Raw genomic sequence first — 18,560 nt, 5'->3', positions numbered from 1 at the left:
AAACAGAACTTTTTTCCCCTCCTGTCACTTCCTTGTAACTTGAGGATGCAAATGGCTGCTCATCTCCGAATCATGCCCCCCATGATAGGAGAGACCCTCGCGCTATATTTAGACCACTTGTGGCCAGACAGACTTAGCAGACACCGTCATTGGCCAGCTGCCCTGTCACTCACTGTAACAAGCGAGTAGAGGTGCTTTAACAGTTTACATTAGAGACTGTACCCTGTGCCAAATTTAACCTCAGAGGGGAGGGGGTGTTTGAGGGAGGGCAGGCCGGACATGGTTCAGAGTGGGTCCAGCAGGTTACGTGTGTTGTGTTCAGTGGGAGACCCCGAGGCCTGGATCCTGATTCCTGCCTTAGCTGTATTTGGAAACGGAAGACTGAGTCGGTGGGTTTGTCGGTGTGGAACAGAGGTTGAGGCCGGCAGAAGTCCACTTTTCCTGTCCATTCAAGGGCATTGCTGGGGGCCCAAAGATCAGCTTTGCACTGAGGCTTGAGGCGAAGCAGGCGGCCTCATGGACCCTCAAAGACGCGTAGGGCTTCACTGCAAGGGATGCATAAGCTGACAAGGTGGGTTTATCCTGTAAGTGTGACTTCTCTGTGATTGTCTGTGAAGTAAAACCTTTGTGGATTGAGGTGCTTTCGGCATTTAAAGTCCAGACACCTTACTCGAGGTAGATGTTGGGACCAAAGGCTGTCGTTTGTTGTACTTATTTATTCTTTTCTGATGTTCATCTTATCTTTCGTCATTGAAGATTACAAAGTCTGAGCGGTTTGATATTGAAAGTATACGTTTGTTTAAAATTGCAACCCAGTCTACAGTAGTTAAAACACAAGCTAGATTTCTTAGTGGTGGCTCCCTAAACATCATTTCACCTGGCACATTTCAGCAGTAATCAGAATACATTATTCCTTCGCAGTAGCATACTATGTGTGCTGACTGTGCTGCCCTGCTAGTGTACAGTACAGCCATCAGATGTAGAATATATATATATATATATATATATATATATATATATATATATATATATATATATATATATATATATATATATAAAATGAGTTACAGTAGCTGATGGTACCGATATGACTCAACTGTTTCTTATTCGCACTTCCCCCACCACTGCCTGGTGTTTGATTTCACCTTGTGTGTGGATCATGTTGCTGTGGCCCAAGCCATGCAGTCCAGGAGCCACATAATCATTACTGGAAGGTGCCTTCCCCCTGTCCGCACTTGCCAAATATATACCCTCCTAAAGTAAATATAATCCTGTCTGTGTCCACGTGGGAAAAAAGTACTACCTGCTCAGCAGCAGAGTCCCCCAGTTGTACACTCGGTTAGCAGCTCGGCTCCTTAGAGAATCGTTTAGTCTGAGCTCTGCTGAACTTGGTGAGACGTTTTAGAGAATTTGTAGTCATCAGGAACACTGAAGCTTACTTTAACCACTGGATAAGTATTATTACAAGAGTCACAAATCAAGCTGAGAAACTATTTTTAGCCTTTTTTATGTATCTCCAGTCCCAGATCTGAGCTCACACAGCCATGGGGGACTGGAACCTGTTGGGAAAGCTCCTAGAAAAAGCCCAGGAGCACTCCACTGTGGTGGGGAAGGTGTGGCTCACCGTCCTGTTCATCTTCCGCATCCTGATCCTGAGTGCTGCGACAGAGAAGGTGTGGGGCGACGAGCTGTCGGGCTTCACCTGCGACACCAAGCAGCCAGGTTGTGAGAACGTGTGTTACGACATCACTTTCCCCATCTCCCATGTCCGCTTTTGGGTGCTGCAGATCATCTTTGTGTCCACGCCTACGTTGATCTACCTGGGACACATTGTCCACCTGGTGCGGATGGAGGAGAAGCACAAAGAGAAGGAGAAGCAGAGGGAACTCGCACATCATTCAGACAAGCAGGCCCTTGTTGTGGATGGTAAGCCAAGGAAGGCTCTGGTGAGGGACGAGAAGGGTCGAGTGCGCCTGCAGGGGGAGCTCTTGCGCACCTATGTATTTAATGTGGTCTTTAAAACCCTGTTTGAGGTGGGTTTCATCGTGGCTCAGTATCTCTTGTACGGCTTTCAGCTGAAGCCCATGTACACATGTGACAGACTGCCCTGCCCCAATGTGGTAAACTGCTACATATCACGTCCCACAGAGAAAACCATCTTCATCATCTTCATGCTGGGAGTTGCTAGCGTATCTCTGCTCCTCAACCTTGTAGAGATCTATCACCTGGGCTTCACCAAGTGTCGCCAGGGCATCACCTTCAGGAGACGTAATCAGTCCCCTGTGAGTCTCCCCAAGGAGCCCAAAGACGCTGCGGTGCCATATGCGCCGTGTTACGACGACTACTTCCACCAGGTCCAGCCAACATACCCGCCTGTACCCAGCTACAACCTCTCCCCTCTGTCTGAGGGCACAGACTCGTCCTTCCACCCCTACCACAGCAAGGCGGCCTACAAACAGAATAAGGACAACTTGGCGGTGGAAAGGAGCAGCAGCAAGCCAGAGGAATGTGACCTAAAAGGAAAGAAAGGAGCAGGATCAGCCCCTGGTTCACCTACGCAGTCCAGGCCAGGCCGCAGTGCCAAACACAGCAACAACAAGACTAGAATAGATGATCTGCAGATATGAGGGGGTTTATGTTTCTCTGAGGGTGTCTTAAAATGCTGTGAGGGGATCATATGTTGTTTGGAAGCATTCATACATGCTGAACTGACTCCCCTCTTTAAGATGGCACAAGTTTGACTCATTCCAACTCAGAGGGGAGTGACATTCATAGGGTACACAGAGAAGCTGCAGTTGTACACTAAGACTGTGGGTCTAATCAAACATCTAACGAGCTTAGACCTCTTCAAGGAGGTTCTGCTCCACTGAGAAGTGTCCCGTAGCTGGCTTTTCTTTTGAAAAGCTTACTTGGATTTCACATTAGACAGTAGCATTAATGATATGCGGTACACATTTTGTGACAACACCATATTTCTCAGTCAGTGTCTCCACTATTCACTATTGTCACAGAGACTAAAAACAAATTCAACAGAAAGATACAGTCTGCTCAGGTTTTATATGAATGTGAATGAACCTGCACTTCTGCATATAAAGTTGTCCAAACTTTGGGAATAGAATCCAGGACAGAACCTTCTTCAGCTCTGGCTTGACCTCATTTGAGGAGATCAGATGGTTAAATTGAACTTCCTTTAACTGTTTTGAGCATAGTTCACTTGCTTAGACTTGAAGTGAAAAGTTGTGCAATACCTGACAACACATTGGACACTAGGAATAGTGTACCTAATTCCAGGAGGCGCCTCAAAATACATTGCACTGGTCTCAGGAGTTCTCACATTTGTACTGACTCTTTTTATTGCGACAGCCAGCAAGTACATCATTCAAAGCACATTGTTGTGTTCATCCTTGTTTATATCTGTTTGTGCCGTTTGTTTTCTGTAAAGCACTTGGTGACAGCCATATTTGTGAAACTGCTTGAAATAAATCTGTCTTAAATTTGCAAAGTAAACAGTGTGTTTATAATCTCAAGCTTTTTCAGGGAAATGGCGGATCATTTCACTGGGACTCATGTTGCAACTGTTATTCATATTTCTCAAAAACAAGATCACCTCAGGAGTAGAAACAATGATATAGGTCATATTTAGTTTCAGTAGCTACAACATATATATTGTAGCTCTGCATCTGAATCTTTTTTTATTTTTGAAACACTGAATCTCTGAAATTAGAATCGACCAGGTGTACTTTGAGTCATCAGTATCCACCCACAAACATGTCAACCTGTTCAAAGCGGACGTGCTTGAGCGGGAACAAACATGTCACGTTAAGTCTTTGCTGTCTGCATGTACAACACATGCACATCTTACACACACGTGTGCCGGGAAAACACAGCACACAGGCAGCCCTGGTATGGAAACCTTGAAATGAATGACATAGCATGTTCATGACGAGGAAGCTGTCTCATACCTTTTGACTAGTACATTCATCATTTTCTGTCAATGCTTAATGTGTCATGGGAAGAACAAATATACTTTTTACTTAACTTGTATTAAAACTAAAAAGATAAATTACTCTTTTAGCTGAAGTTTAAAGATGTGTTAAGATATGTTTGAGTGTAGTCTGTGCATACTATTCCGTACTTTAGTGTGTGGCGGGGCCAGAAATAACGTCTCCCAGACAAAACTGTCGGGAGTGTTATTTGAAATGTATGGCTCCATAAATCAGTAAGTAAACCAGAATCTCTAATTCTAAAAAATGTCACATAACAAATGAGAATAAAACACAATGATTACCCATAGTTATTTTAAAACATACATCATCTCAAGATGTAATAAAGTGATCATCTTTGAGAAAAAGGATTATGAAATGTTGACAGATGAATTGATATGAGTTATGAGTAGAGCTGGATATCCAGCACTTTGAAATAAAATCCTTTTAGTGTAAGGCCAGCATTTGAAATTGTAGTTGATTCGTAATATAAAGGTTTCTATTTTGACTGAATCACGTAATGAAAGTATGTGATATGTTAGCATTAGATGACATGATGTCGTTTTTTTGTAGAAAAACGGCCGTGATTTTGATCAATGGTGGCTTTTTTATTACGTAGCTCTGCGAGTGAAATTAATAGCAGCATCCTCAGCTCTGACACATTTTCGACTTTACAAGAATGGTGATCTCAATGGAGTTTGGTGGGGAGAGGGGCTGAACATTCTGTTTTCAATATATGTTATCAGTGTTTTCTTTGTATCCTCCTTAGAGAAAAATTGCAACATTCTCCCCACTATATACAATAAAGTTAGTTAACACTTTTGTACTGGTTAAATTAATTGTGTCATTAATAAAATAATTTATGACATGGTCCTTAATTTCAACCTTAATATCTTAATGAATTAATCATTTTCACAAAACGACCAAATCGCATTATAGAATTAACAATATAGACTATTAGGACTACTCTCTCACTTCAGGAAACAAAAAGTACACACATAACCCTCTGGGAAACATGTTTAGCTTGCCTTACTCGTTAGCGATAAGGGGCTAATTAGATAGCCCTCCAATTACCTTTCAGTTAAATCAAAAACTCTAACGCGCAAAATAGATTATGGCATAATCTTATACAAACAAAGAAAAAAAAAAACACAATATACAATGCGAAATTCAATACAGCAAAGCACCTACACAAACAAAAAACAATTAAAACTCTAAATGTCAGTTATGATTTTATAGTATATGGGGTTTAACTAAAGATACATTTAAATATGCAGTGCAATTATTTGTAGAGAATCCAGACTGAGGACACTTTTAACTTCTAAATGTCTATGCTTTTAAAATACATACTGTAAAAAATATGTAACGTTTGATGAAGTTGTTTCTTTTGTGCTGAAGCCATTACTTATCTTCTCAAAAGCACCTGGGCAGAGTTACATGGGAAATAACAGCACAGATTGTTACAATAAAGCGCCACCTTGGTTATGTGTAATGTAATAAATGCATGTGCCCACATGAGAATTCTATAACTTTATTCGGTTTTGTTCCCTCTGGTGCAATGCTTTGCATTATCTTCCACTAGTTGTAGCACAGTGCTCTGCTGCCCTCTCTCTTTACTTTTACTCAAACACTGACATGCTGCTCATCTGAGGCTTGTGTCTGCTGTGTACGCCATCTGCTGGGCAAAGGGTATCCGTGAAACAGAGACACTTTAGTTTTTGTAATGCAGATACCAGTAAATAACTGAGTGCATACAAGTGAACATTTATTATGATGCATTACTGTATATCTGTCTATTTCTTAGATAGACAGATATATATTAGGATATATTCATTCAAAGAGTGTGCACTGCATGGGGAATGCATTTTAGGATAAGAAAGGCAGAGAGAATAGAATCATCAAAATGTTGTAGTGTTTATTTATTGCCTGACTCAAGTAAGTTCAGCACTCTCTGGCCAGTTTTTTTTTTCATCACACTCACACTATACACCCAACCTGCTAATGTGGGATAAATGACAAAGAGCCAGAAGCAAAGCCTGCCCTTGCAGCAACACAGCTTTAGAAATATCAGCCAAAAGGCAAATGAGGCCTCTGATGTTAGCTGACTGAATCAGTCTGATTGCTTGCAGGCCTGTCACCTCATCACCAACACCAGCCTAGCTAAACTCAGTGCTGATTGCACAGCTCCAGCAACATTCTGGAAAATACAGTATGTGAGCTACACTAGAGAGCTTGTTGAAAAGAGACTCACAGGGATCAGAGGGAAAAGAACAGAAATCAGATGCCAAAATGGTTTCTGAGGCAGAAAACATTATGATGGCTCGGCATTGTTTGCCATTTCCTTAAATTCATATTATGTTGTCTGTGGAGCAGGCTGACTGTTTGCTGCCACCATGTGACAGCTGAAACTCTCTGTAGAAGTCAATAAGGTTGCTGAACTTTCATCTCGGCAAACTTTATTCTCAATATACTATAACCGGCTTGATAAAAAGCTGGATAACAATGAAATGTCTTCATGTGAATTCTGCTTTGAAAGCTATGAATCAGGTAATCAATTTTGATCATTTTTACTGTAGCATTTTGTTATTGCATGTCAGACGTGTTGCTGCAGTGACAGATGAATTTGCTTCTTGGATGAACACTATAACAAACCTATTAATCTATGACAAAGAGGGGCAAACAAAGACTGGGTACTTATATACAAATACTGTTTGTTTTCAATGGAAGCTTTAAATAAAACATAAAGCTGACATTCTTCAGAAAAAAAAGTATCTAAATAAATTAGTACATGCACACATATCTGTGTGCACATATTTTGGTTTGGTGTGGCTTACGCAACAGATGGTATGGGAAGTGATTGCCTCTTGTGTGACACAGCTTCTTTATCACAGGCACAAATGAATTAAAAACAAAATAAAAAACGTTCTAATATAGTATGTTGTTAAAAGTGTTATAAAAAGGACAGTGTCTTTTGTCATAGCCACCATTAAAAACGTCATAGTATAGCATTTTGATTGAAAAAAATCATAATATAGCTTATCAAAAAAAGTAAAAGAAAAAATATGTTCCAAAAAAGTCATGATATAATATGTCAAAGAGATTATAAGTCAGACTATAATACGTCAAAATAAATAAAGTAATCTTATTGCATGTCGAAAAAATGTCATAGTAAAGAATATAAAAAAAGTTACGAAAGAGTCATGGCATAATATGTAAAAAAAAAAGTCATAGTATAATATGTTGAAAAAAATCATGAAAAAGGTCAAAGTATGTAAGACTTTTTTCAACATGCAATAATATGACTTTTTTCAACATTAGGCTGGAAGCACTGTGAGAGTCATGTTTTTTTATTTCTCCAGTGCCTTCAATCCCACCCAGCATGGATCTTGGACTACCTCACCAATCGTCCACAGTATGTGTGGATATGGGAGTGTGAGTCTGACCTGGTGTCCTGCAGCACGGGGCCCCATAAGGAACCGTTCTAGCTCCATTCCTCTTCACCATCTACACCAGGGGTGTCAAACTCATTTTCACTTTGGGCCACATCAGCATCATGGTCGCCCTCAAAGGGCCGGTTGTAACTGTAAGACTGTATAACTGTAACTACTCCCTAACATATTGTTAAATAACTGTCTCTGCATTTGATTATTGTTTATTAAAGTGTAAAAAGATTGTACATGCAGCTATATAAATGTAAAATTATATTTAAGCACATTTCTGTTATTATAACATAAATCATTTTAATTTCGGGTTAAGAAACCCACATTACTCTATCAAAGATCAAACTTTTAAAGAAAATAACAAAGACAAATATCATCAAGCACAAGTTATTACATTAACTTTGTTATTTTTGTCAACTCTGCATTGAAAATGTTCGTGCATGGCAGCTACATCTAAGAGCTCCTCACTGACGGTCAGGTCTGCCTTCAGCCTCTTATAAACACTGATAGATGCTCTGTATCCGTGTTGTCTGTGCTTTCATCAACAGCTAAAGAAGAAGACAAGTACCTGCTCGTCTCTTCGACTAGCTGTGTTGTTAGATTGCCTGCTAGTTCCTGAAGTCGGTCTGATGGTGTTTCTTCACAAACTGACATTTGTAAAAGTCTGTATCTAGTTGGAGCACACCTGCTCGCATACCTTTAATCATGCACTGGGCTGTAGCTTTTGTAAATATATTCTGCTGCGATTGCAGTCTGCCTTTTAATTCTTGGACAATTCTTGGAGGCTAAATTTAGCTCCGTGTTTGGTGTCAAAATGCCGACGTAAATTGTATTCCTTCATCACCGACACTGCCTCAGCACAGAAGACAGACCGTTTTTTCTCCTTGAAGCACAAACATGTATTGTTTCCCGTCTTTCATTACATTCTCTTCTCTCTGCATACATTTTTCTCTTCGTGGACATTTTGGGATTATTTGTCGATCATTTTCAACTCAATCATTTGTTGAAAACCGCTTTACGTCGCCTCTCCTGTCCGTCTGTTGTGATAGTTTTAATGTCGGCACACAGACAACATGCTCTCTCATAATTTCGACTTTCTATCTCATAATTTCAACCATGGGGATATTTTTATTTTCAAGTCTAACTTTTAATTATTTTGTATTTATTTTTTTACTGGCGGAGTTGCGGGCCTTGAGTTTGACATATCTGATCTACACCTTGGACTTCAAATATAACTCTGCAAACTGCCACCTGCAAAAGTTCTCTGATGACTCTGCAATTGTCGGCCTCATTTCCGCCGGTGATGACAGGGAATACAGGGAACTGAACCAGGACTTTATAGGATGGTGCCAGCGGAACCACCTCCAGATCAACTCCGGTAAAACCAAAGAGCTGGTGGTGGACTTCTGCTGGGGTAAACACTCTCCGTCCGGTACCAGTGAACATCCAGGGAATGGACATTGAGATTGTGAGATCTTATAAGTATCTGGGTGTTCACTTGAACAATAAACTGGACTGGACTGATCACACTCATGCACTTTATAAAAAGGGTCCGAGCAGACTCTATCTGCTGAGGAGACAGGTCTTTTGGAGTGCAGTGAGCACTCCTGGGGACCTTCTTCGACTCTGTGGTGGCATCAGCCATTTTTTATGGAGTGGTCTGCTGGGGCAGCAGCATCTCGACAGCCGACAGGAAGAGACTCAACAAACTCATCAAGAAGGCCAGCAGTGTGCTGGGGTGTCCCCTGGATACGGTGGAGGTGGAGGGAGACAGGAGGATGATGGCTAAGCTATCATCCCTGATGAACAACACCTCCCACCCCACGCGGGACGCCCTCGCAGCTCTGTGCAGCTCCTTCAGCCACCGGTTGATTCAATATTAACAGGTTTTAGTCTGACTAAACATCTCACAAGACTGACAGCCAGTCGCAAGGCACCCAGAAGCAATGCATTGTGGGGCAGTTGAGTATGTGCAGCATTGCAATGTCTCATACTCAGAGATTCTTGCTAATGTAAATTCTCTCACAAACACTAAATCCACATACTATGCAGTGCAGACGCAATACATACTCAATTTTACGTTATAGTATGAATAGTACATTAGTATGCAATGTCTAACACTGCCTATGAGCCTGTGCAATTGATTTCCTAAATAACAGTAGAAAATGTTCAACAAAAACAACATAAATGGCCAAGTTCCTTTACCAATAATCTGTCATTTTCGCCATGCATCATTCAGGTGAATTTGACCTCTGGGTCGTTTGTTTATTCGCAACAAGAAAGCCAAATACATTAGCATATTAAGTTAGCTGTAAGCTAGCCAGCAACCAATATAGCGACCATGTGTTTGTGTGGCTGTTAAACCTCTGATCTCACAACCTTCACAAGAAACTCCAGTTCTTTCTCTGGTTTTCCTCCAGCCCCGCCCCTTTTACATCTCATGCTCCATATGTCTTTATGAAGCAGGTTCATTGGGCAGCTGTTCCTGCTGAGTTACAGACACAATTAATTATTTCCCAAAAAACAAACATTCAACTCAGGAATGTGTTGAGTAAAGAGGCACATGGTGGACATACCGCACTTGTTTGAGATAACATGTAGAAGATAACGGCTCCACAATGCCATCTTCTATGGCTTGCAAACTTGAAGACTTTTACATTTTTTTATATCCCAAAATGATATCCCTATGAATTTTCGTTACATTAGTTAACTTAATATAGATTGTCTTAGGACATCTCTCACATTCTTGTTTACTTATCATTTCTGCTGAGCTGCTGGTTGTTCCTACAGGTTTGAACAAAGGCATCACATACTGCTTTTCTGACAGTGTGGGGTTCATGTCCCCTGTGTACCCCCATTCTTTAAAAGAAATAGCATAAGAAACCAGAATTCCACTACATCATTGCATGTTTGTATCATTAGTGTAACATATTCCTAAATTGGAATATCAATAGTAAACATTTAAACATTTCCATACACAATTTGACATGTCAAAACATTAAAAATCTGCATTGTGTTTTAGTGAATTAACAAAAAAAGGCTTTTGAAAATATGTAAAACTGTGAAACTAAAAAGTTACATGTTCAAGTTTATTTGAGCAAGAGAACCTTTTCATCTGCATCACACGACTTCACTGAGAACATCCTCAAATCACCAAACATCTTCGAGTACAAACCATTCCCCTGAATACAAATTGATCTTGCAAGAATTTTCAGATTCAAAGTTACAAAAATTTCACTGAGCTACATTACACACATTGACTATTAAGGACAGGACGTCATGACATTTTTGCTCCAAAATACAGCATGAAAGTTAAGCACATTATGAAGAGTCATCTTTAAATGTATGCTGATAAGAACTGAAATTTGAGGACAGAATGATCAATTCAGCACTGCAAATTCTCCCAGAATGGATGTAGAGCATTTTGGAATCAGATTCTTTATACATGAACATTACAAGCACATACAGAGTGTGTGTGTGTGTGTGTGTGTGTGTGTGTGTGTGTGTGTGTGTGTGTGTGTGTGTGTGTGTGTGTGTGTATACACGCATCATCCAAAACCCAAGATGTTTTCCTTTGCGACATAAGTTTAACTGCGAGGGGACTTGTAGCACTTGGCCGAATGGCAGCTTATTACTAAGCCTCTTTAAAATAGGGGCCGTCCTCTCCACCGTGCCAGGGAATAATACAGTAGTTTCATGCTTTAACCTTGTGTTAAAGCCTAAGCACAACCAGATCCCCTAACTGTCTGGTTGGTAGAGATGGTACTTTGTTTAGTGCTGGAGCCCATGGTGGTTGGGGCGGGGGGGGAGGGGGAGGGGGCTGCAGATCCATGCCTCTATCTGCCCATCTCCTCCAGTCTTATGAGCTGATAAGGACATGCCTTAATCGTGTTTGCCCTTCCCTTTAGGTGTGCCTTCGTTCCAGGCCACATAAACAAACAAAGCCAAAACCACATGCACAGCGAGCACTGCAACGATGGCTGCATAGAAGTAGCTGTCAGAGCTCGACATCTTCATTGAACCTGGGAAACGGAGGTGGAGAACAGTTAACAGTGACGAACAGCAGCTGCATTACAGTGCCAAATGTGTCTACATCATCTTACATGTGAAAATGAACTTCAATATAAAACTTGATTTTATGGCCATTAGAAAAATAAGAGTAGGAGCGATATGATTATCTTGAGATGAGAAAAAGTTGTTTACTGTTAGAGAGTTTTCTATACCTTAACCTTTAATACCTCCAGTTGTATAAGGTCATTGTGGGCAATATTATAAACCAACGAGTATGTTGTCAGATTTGGATGTATGGATTTTGGCATGTCAGTAAATAGAATACCTACTTATGTATGAACCCTAAACATTTTGCAATTTGCAACAAAGACTCTCTCGTCTGGTTAGATTATATTTATATGGTGTTACTTGCAGCTACCTGGATTGATGTCCGTTGCTTTGTTGGGTATTCTGTGTTGAGATGGTGCAAGTATTTTCATACATGTCTAATATCTTCGATAATATGTCTAATATCTTCACACAACTAGTGACACAGCAACAGGCTACAAGTCATTTTCAGGGGAAGCCGGTGACGAGAAGCTACAAACTGCCGCTCCACACTTGTCGCTGTGTGGCGGGCGTAACGCACTACACGTCAAAGTTGAGCTGCAACGTCAGGTTAATACGCGCTTGTTTCACTTTATTGCGTTCCAATTTTTGAAAATGCTGTTAGCCAGTTCCCAGAGCTTTTTAGCGACTAGCCAACAGTGCCGCTGGCCACGGTTGGCTGTTTTTGTTGCTTTTGTCGCTCGTAGAGTGAACATTAGATTATATAAGACAAAAAGAAAACCGGCTAAGTCAAAATGTTGTATTATTCTATACATGCGAGGGTCCCCGCTGGTATATTGTCTATCTTGTAAGGCGTCCTTGGCTCAATGGGTAGAGAGGGTTGTCCAGCACCAGCAACCGCAAGGTCAGCGGTTCGATCCTTGCATACTACATGTCCTATGCCGAGACACTGAACCCCTAAAAAACTGCTCCCTGGGCGCTTCTCAGCAGCCCACTGCTTCCTAGGGATGGGTTAAATGCAGAAGTAAAATTTCGTATAAGTGTATGACGACAATAAACTGAACTTTGAAAAACAATTGAGAACCTCTGCTCTAGAAAACGCGATGAAGTTCTATGATCTCTCTCTATGGTGGCCTTAAATTGAGAAGATGTGCTAGAAAACTTTCTGTGCCTCAATGCATGCAGCTGGTGCCCTTTCATCTTATCGCCCCTGCCCCTCTGAGAGTCTTTCACTGTCACTTTAGATATCAATAACACTATATATATAATTACTTTTTGATCACATCTATCAGAACAACTTCATCATTTTAAATAAAGTTATCAATGAAATGAAAGCCACTATTCAGACAATGAAGTTCTGCGTATGATTGTCTTGATTTGTTATCGTTCTGATGACAGTTTGCATCAACAATGCAGGGACGAATAATGCAAAAATATTGAAATTGGCTTTTAAACTCCAATATCAATATCTGTATTATCCTGCCAAAAAAAGAGAATCCACAATCAGTCAGACTTTTATCTGGAACAAAAATAAGAGCTGGAACACAGCAAAGAGGGCAGTTGTGTGGTAGGATATCCTTCCATCTAAATTAGTGGAACAAAATAAACGTTTGAGGGCTGACATTGCCCTGCTAACACAAACAAACTAGTGTTGCAGACCTTACCCTCAAAGAGGTACGCCTTTGTAGCAAAGTAGAGTCCAATGGGCAGCGTCACCATCAGGATCGTGAAGAACAACAGTGTCTTGAGGGCTGAAACCAGGGAGCTTTCATTTCTGCAGGAGTACAAGATCAGTCAGTCAGCGCAGAGAAAACAAGATAGTGACAGTACTGTTAAGAAGCCACGGGTTCTGTGCTAAACACTGATGTGAGCATGCCCCTTGCCGGTGATTAATGCCGTGTTCAAGGCTTACACCACATGGAATAAAAGTCTTTTGTAAACGTTGACACATGCTCAACATCAAGCAGCACGGGGTGACGGGTGGTTTTTAAAACAGGCGTCACTCCACAGAAGCTAAGCTAGCTAGCTAGGTTAGCTAACAGTTGATTTAAAGTAGATTACTGTTTTCTCACCCCCGGTAATAAGCCGGCGGTCCAGCGTCCGAAGCTGCTCCGACAGATCCGTCCATTACTGGGCTGATCGGAGACGAGATTAAGATGAAAAAACTGGAAATATAATCGGTTAATGTTAGCGTTTTTCCCGTTTGTGTTGTGTTGTCACAGTAGCTCAAATCCCTTCTTCCGCATAGGATCACGGGATTGTCACATGACCAAGTTTGACGTCAGTTGTCTCGCGCGGCCAAACTTTGTGGCAATAGTCGAACCCATAGATTTAGCCTGGTCCATGTCCTGCAGAAATAAAGGATATTTTTGGATAAAATGTATTTCTTCAAAATATGGAACTAACTATCAACTTTCAAGCAACATGTACTTCCTCTGTTTTTGTAGTTTTGTAGTGAGGGCTGCAATTTGAAATGTGATATCCAGTGCTAAAGTGTTCACATCCTTTACTTTTAGGCCTAGGAGTAGCAATAGGCCTCAACAAAGTAAAAAATACTCCATTACAAGTAACGGTCCAGCATTCAAAATGTCACCCAAGTAGCAACCAAAAGTGCAAATGTAGGCTACACATTATTATCAGAATTTCCCCTTGAAAAGTTATATTGTTGTTGCCCATATAGCTATATTGGATTATTATTAATCCTGCATATAACAATGCATCAGATATTTAAGATTTACATATATTTTGTCTTTTGTTTAATCTGCAACATAACTAGAATAGCGTACAACATTTAATACAATATTAAATGCTACTTAAGTACAGTAGACATACAAGAGTAAATGTACTTAACATTTACTAAAGTCATTTTTAATAGACTACAGTTTCATAAGAATCTAATCCGTTTAATCTATTACAACCTGGGGAACTACATTTACAAGATCAAGCATGAATGTATTTCATGTATTTCAAAAAGCCCCAAAAATGTTTAAGGCTCTTATAAATTTCGTTTTCCTTTCACTTTTACCTCTTTTATGTTTGTTTCAGTTTCTTTGTTTTGTAGTTCATACATTTTGATAAATGAAGGTTTGAAGTAAAAGACACCTGTGTGGGTGGGTATAGGGCATCCGTTGTCCTGCACATTTTATATAGATTTAGGTTGATTGCATTTCAATACACAAACCTATTTATTCATTTATTTATTTTGACACTATATTAGGCTCTAAATCAGGATCATAAAGCGTCTTCTTTGGCTTTGGGGGATGAGAAAAAATACAATTTGAATCATCAAGTCTGGACTGTTTAGACAGAATAAGTGCTTTATGTTGTATGTGTATTACATTACAATCATTTAGCAGACGCTTTTATCCAAAGCGACTTACAATTCAGATTCTATCACACTGTATGCACAGCTTCAGGAGCAATTTTGAGGTTACATGTCTTGCTCAATTATACATCGGCATGCGACTAGCGGAGCCAGGAATCAAACCGTCGATCCTCTGATTGAAGGACGGCCCTGCTCTCCACTTAGCCACACAGATACAGGAGCCCCACTGTGTATCTTATCTATTGTGAGGGGTTAAAATAGCCACAAACACAAGCTTGTCCTGTTCAGGAATTACAATAAATGTTGATTCAAGATTGGTGTACTTTCTAATGTGTGCAGCAAGATGTTGGAGATGTTCTTCCGGTCTGTTATGACCAATCCACTGTACTTCTCCGTAGTCTGCTGGGGGAGCAGTATTGGAGCCGGAGAGACCAACAGACGTACAAACTGGTTTAGAAGGCCGGCTCCATCATTGGCTGCAAACTGGACAATGGAAAAGGTGATGGAGACGAGGACAACAAAGAAATTATTATCCATATTGGATAATCCGGACCACCCTCTCCACCACCTACTGCAGGGACAACGGAGCACTTTCTCCAACAGACTGATCCAGCTCCGCTGTCACAAGGACAGATACAGGAGAACATTCCTGCCCACTGCAATAAGACTGTACAATAAATCACCTCTGGCCAAATCATTCACAAGACTATAATTGCGTTACACTGTTGTTTGTTTGTTGTTGGTTAAAAGAAATCTTTGCACTGCTGTTTAGTTAGTTAATTTAATATTATTCTATTTGAGTCAGCAGCTGTACATTCATAGCCATTATCTTTGCGGTCAAACATCTTATTTAGCTTTTTTAACAGTCAAAACATATTTTTCACTGTTTCATTTTTTCCCATTCCCATAACCAGGATCCAAAAATAACAGCAAAGAAAGGATGGATGTAAACTTGCAAGTTCGTCATTCAAGAATCATTTATGGATGTCTTGTGTCATGTAATGTGCTTGTGCACCCTACGTTCGTGAATAATTCACCACCGCAGACCATTCTTTGTTTAATCGCAGATGTAACAGAGAACCATTTAGTCCATTTCGTGCCGACTGTATACATTTAGTGCCGTGCTCTGCCTGTGTTTCTGGTTGAAGTCTCGCTGCCGTGGTGTCAAGGAGTGGCACTTTCTGCTCCAGTTGGCTTTGTCCTCACCGGTCCTACGCTCAGCAGGTTCCCCAAAACACATTTCATTTGAAAAGACTCTCACTACTGATGTGTGTTAAAAATGATCATGTCACTTTTCTGTGGCAATTTCACTCCCAATGTGTTACCCAACAAAGAGCACACGATGACATAAAACATCTCTCATTGAATAGTATCCTCTAATCTGTTGCTGGATGAACCACTGAGTGCAATTTAAAAAAATTCAAATTCTGCCTTTTTCTGTTTTGTTAGACAATGAGCACGAGAGTTGAGTTGACTTATAACACTTTTTTATTTGTTAATCAGTTCTGTATGCAGACATCACAAGCACAGATGTTAATTAAGACCTCTGTCAATATCAATATCACAATAAAGGCTCGGTTTATATAGAGTACTAGGCCTGTTGATAATGTTCTTAGGAACCTAAAACATAATTGTTCTTCAAAAAACAATATATTTAGATCAGGGAATTCTATAATAATGTAATTAGATGTCAATTTTAATGGACTACAAGTGCATTTTATATGCACATTATGCACATTATAAAGTATGTTTTGTGATTGTACAGACAAATATCTTAATTTAATAATTGATAAATAATCATTGAAGCTGACAATAATTCTAAATAAACAGTGACCTTTTTTCATAAACAGGTCATCCTTAATTACTCCAGATCAAAGTTACATCCTCCCAATACACTGGACTTTTAATTTCTCTGGAAACAAATGCAAAACAAAAAAAATAATTAAATGGTGTATCGCTTTGGGAATAAACGATGAACCCCGTTATGGTGAGATTATGAAATTTAATAAAACTGCATCTAAAATTAAAGCTTGACAAAAGTTGCATTCTCCGTGGAATAACAATGTTTATATCTGTCCAACGGGTCCTTTGTTGCTATTTCAATACAGTAAATGATCCTTCCTCAAGGAGATTGACCTCTGACCTTCCAGAAGTATTTCCCATGGCTCTCTCTGTTTCATTCCATGTGTCACCAGTGCTCTATGTCAAACATGAGGCCCCCCACACTCCACACCACACCACACCTGTTGTTTTGACCAAGCGACAGTGTCAAAGTGTTGGAAATGAAGTTTCCATTCCAAATGAGAGTACAAATAGAAAACACTTTAAAAATAGTTCCGTGCTATTCTTAGCTTTGTCATTCACTTTTGCAACTGCTGCTAAAAGTGAGAGGATTGTTATGAGCATTTATTAGTATGTGCAAGTATTAAAGTAGCCAAGTATTTTGTTAAGTACTGTCCTTTATTGTACTATATGTACAATTTTGAGGTACTGGAGTATTTCAACTTGATTCAATTTCAGAGGCAAATTTGCACAATTTACCATTTGTCTATTGCATTTATTTAATAGTTAGAGTTACTTTATTGCTGAGAATTGTTACCAGTCTCTTGTGTGTGTGCTAAACATGGCTAACTTAGCTTAGAAAAAAGACAGGGGGGAAACAGCTAGCTTGGGTTTCTCCAAACGTCACAAAATTTGCCAACCAGCACCTCTTAAACTCACTAATCAACACATTGAATCTTGTTTGTTATTCTGCTTCATGGAGGCTTGCAGACTACTTCTCAGTCAATACCAGTTGCAACTTTAACCCTCTGTAAAATGGCAATTTGTCATTTTCATACTTCTGCTTTTGCTGATAATAGTGTCTTTTTCGAAAGCAGAACTCTTACTTGTAATTAAATATCTTTTGTTTTCATACTTTTACTTATACGGTCTTGGTAATTATTCCCCCGCTGGTATCATGGCAAACTAGAGGTCACTGTCAACAAACAAGGAACATTTTGTCAAGTAGAAGAACGTAATCATTTACATTTCATCTATAATACCCAGTGCTGTATACTATTCAGACTAAGGTTAAAAAATCTGATGTAAATAATCACCATCATCCACATTTGCTGCTGTCATTGGCTTCCTTGGACCCACGCCACCTAAAACCTCCTGGTAGTATTGTGACCCACAGCCCATTGGGACATGTAGGAACGCATCATATGCATGAGAACACAGTGCTAAACCCGATGCACAAATCCATTAGGAGACTTGCTATTGGGGCAGCAGGCTCACTGTGAGACCCCACTGCTGTAAAATGCAATGATGTGCAAGACCTGAACAAATTCCTCTGTGCAAAGAGGAGTTGTGTCTGGCTTCATCTAGCAAGGCGAAAAACCATCATGGCATGCTATCATTGGGCCATGCGATGCCGCACTCTTCATGCATTGTGTGTTGTGGAAATAATCCTTATCTCACATACCACTAAGAAGGACAATACATTATCTCTGCCATCACATGAATGCTGCAAAGAGCACTGCACATCTCTAGTTAACAAAAAAATGACATGTCTTGTATCTGACATCTGACAACATGATATAATTTGTGATTCCGACACATGTCTAAATGACAGTAAGGATTTATATGTGGCTCGGCTGTAGAAAACTTACCTGAGACTCATAGAAACCAAAGCAAATGGAGCTGACGTGACAGAGAAAGCAGGGAGACAGTATCACACATACGTATGAAAGGCAGAATACAGTCACAGCG

General features: G+C 40.1%; 2 protein-coding genes across 2 annotated transcripts; one reads left to right on the top strand and one right to left on the bottom strand.

Moving 5' to 3' along the window:
- The first annotated feature begins 293 nt into the window (after positions 1-293).
- On the top strand, positions 294-3,507 carry LOC137875348 (gap junction alpha-3 protein-like). The gene is made up of 2 exons (XM_068714516.1): positions 294-571; positions 1,521-3,507. Exon 2 carries the CDS (start codon positions 1,545-1,547, stop codon positions 2,625-2,627), a length of 1,083 nt encoding a protein of 360 aa, XP_068570617.1. The 5' UTR covers positions 294-571; positions 1,521-1,544; the 3' UTR covers positions 2,628-3,507.
- Positions 3,508-10,477: 6,970 nt separating this feature from the next.
- On the bottom strand, positions 10,478-13,731 carry vma21 (vacuolar ATPase assembly factor VMA21). The gene is made up of 3 exons (XM_068714515.1): positions 13,555-13,731; positions 13,147-13,256; positions 10,478-11,445 (listed from the first exon to the last, which is right to left on the bottom strand). The coding sequence occupies exons 1-3, from the start codon at positions 13,608-13,610 to the stop codon at positions 11,306-11,308; spliced, it is 306 nt and encodes a 101-aa protein (XP_068570616.1). The 5' UTR covers positions 13,611-13,731; the 3' UTR covers positions 10,478-11,305.
- Positions 13,732-18,560: the final 4,829 nt, after the last annotated feature.

Source organism: Cebidichthys violaceus, unplaced genomic scaffold (assembly GCF_023349555.1).
Source record: "Cebidichthys violaceus isolate CVI_PGR_0920_01 unplaced genomic scaffold, fCebVio1.0.p SCAF_2, whole genome shotgun sequence".
NCBI classification, from domain to species: Eukaryota; Metazoa; Chordata; class Actinopteri; order Perciformes; family Stichaeidae; genus Cebidichthys; species Cebidichthys violaceus.
This window is presented reverse-complemented; position numbering and strand designations above follow the sequence as displayed.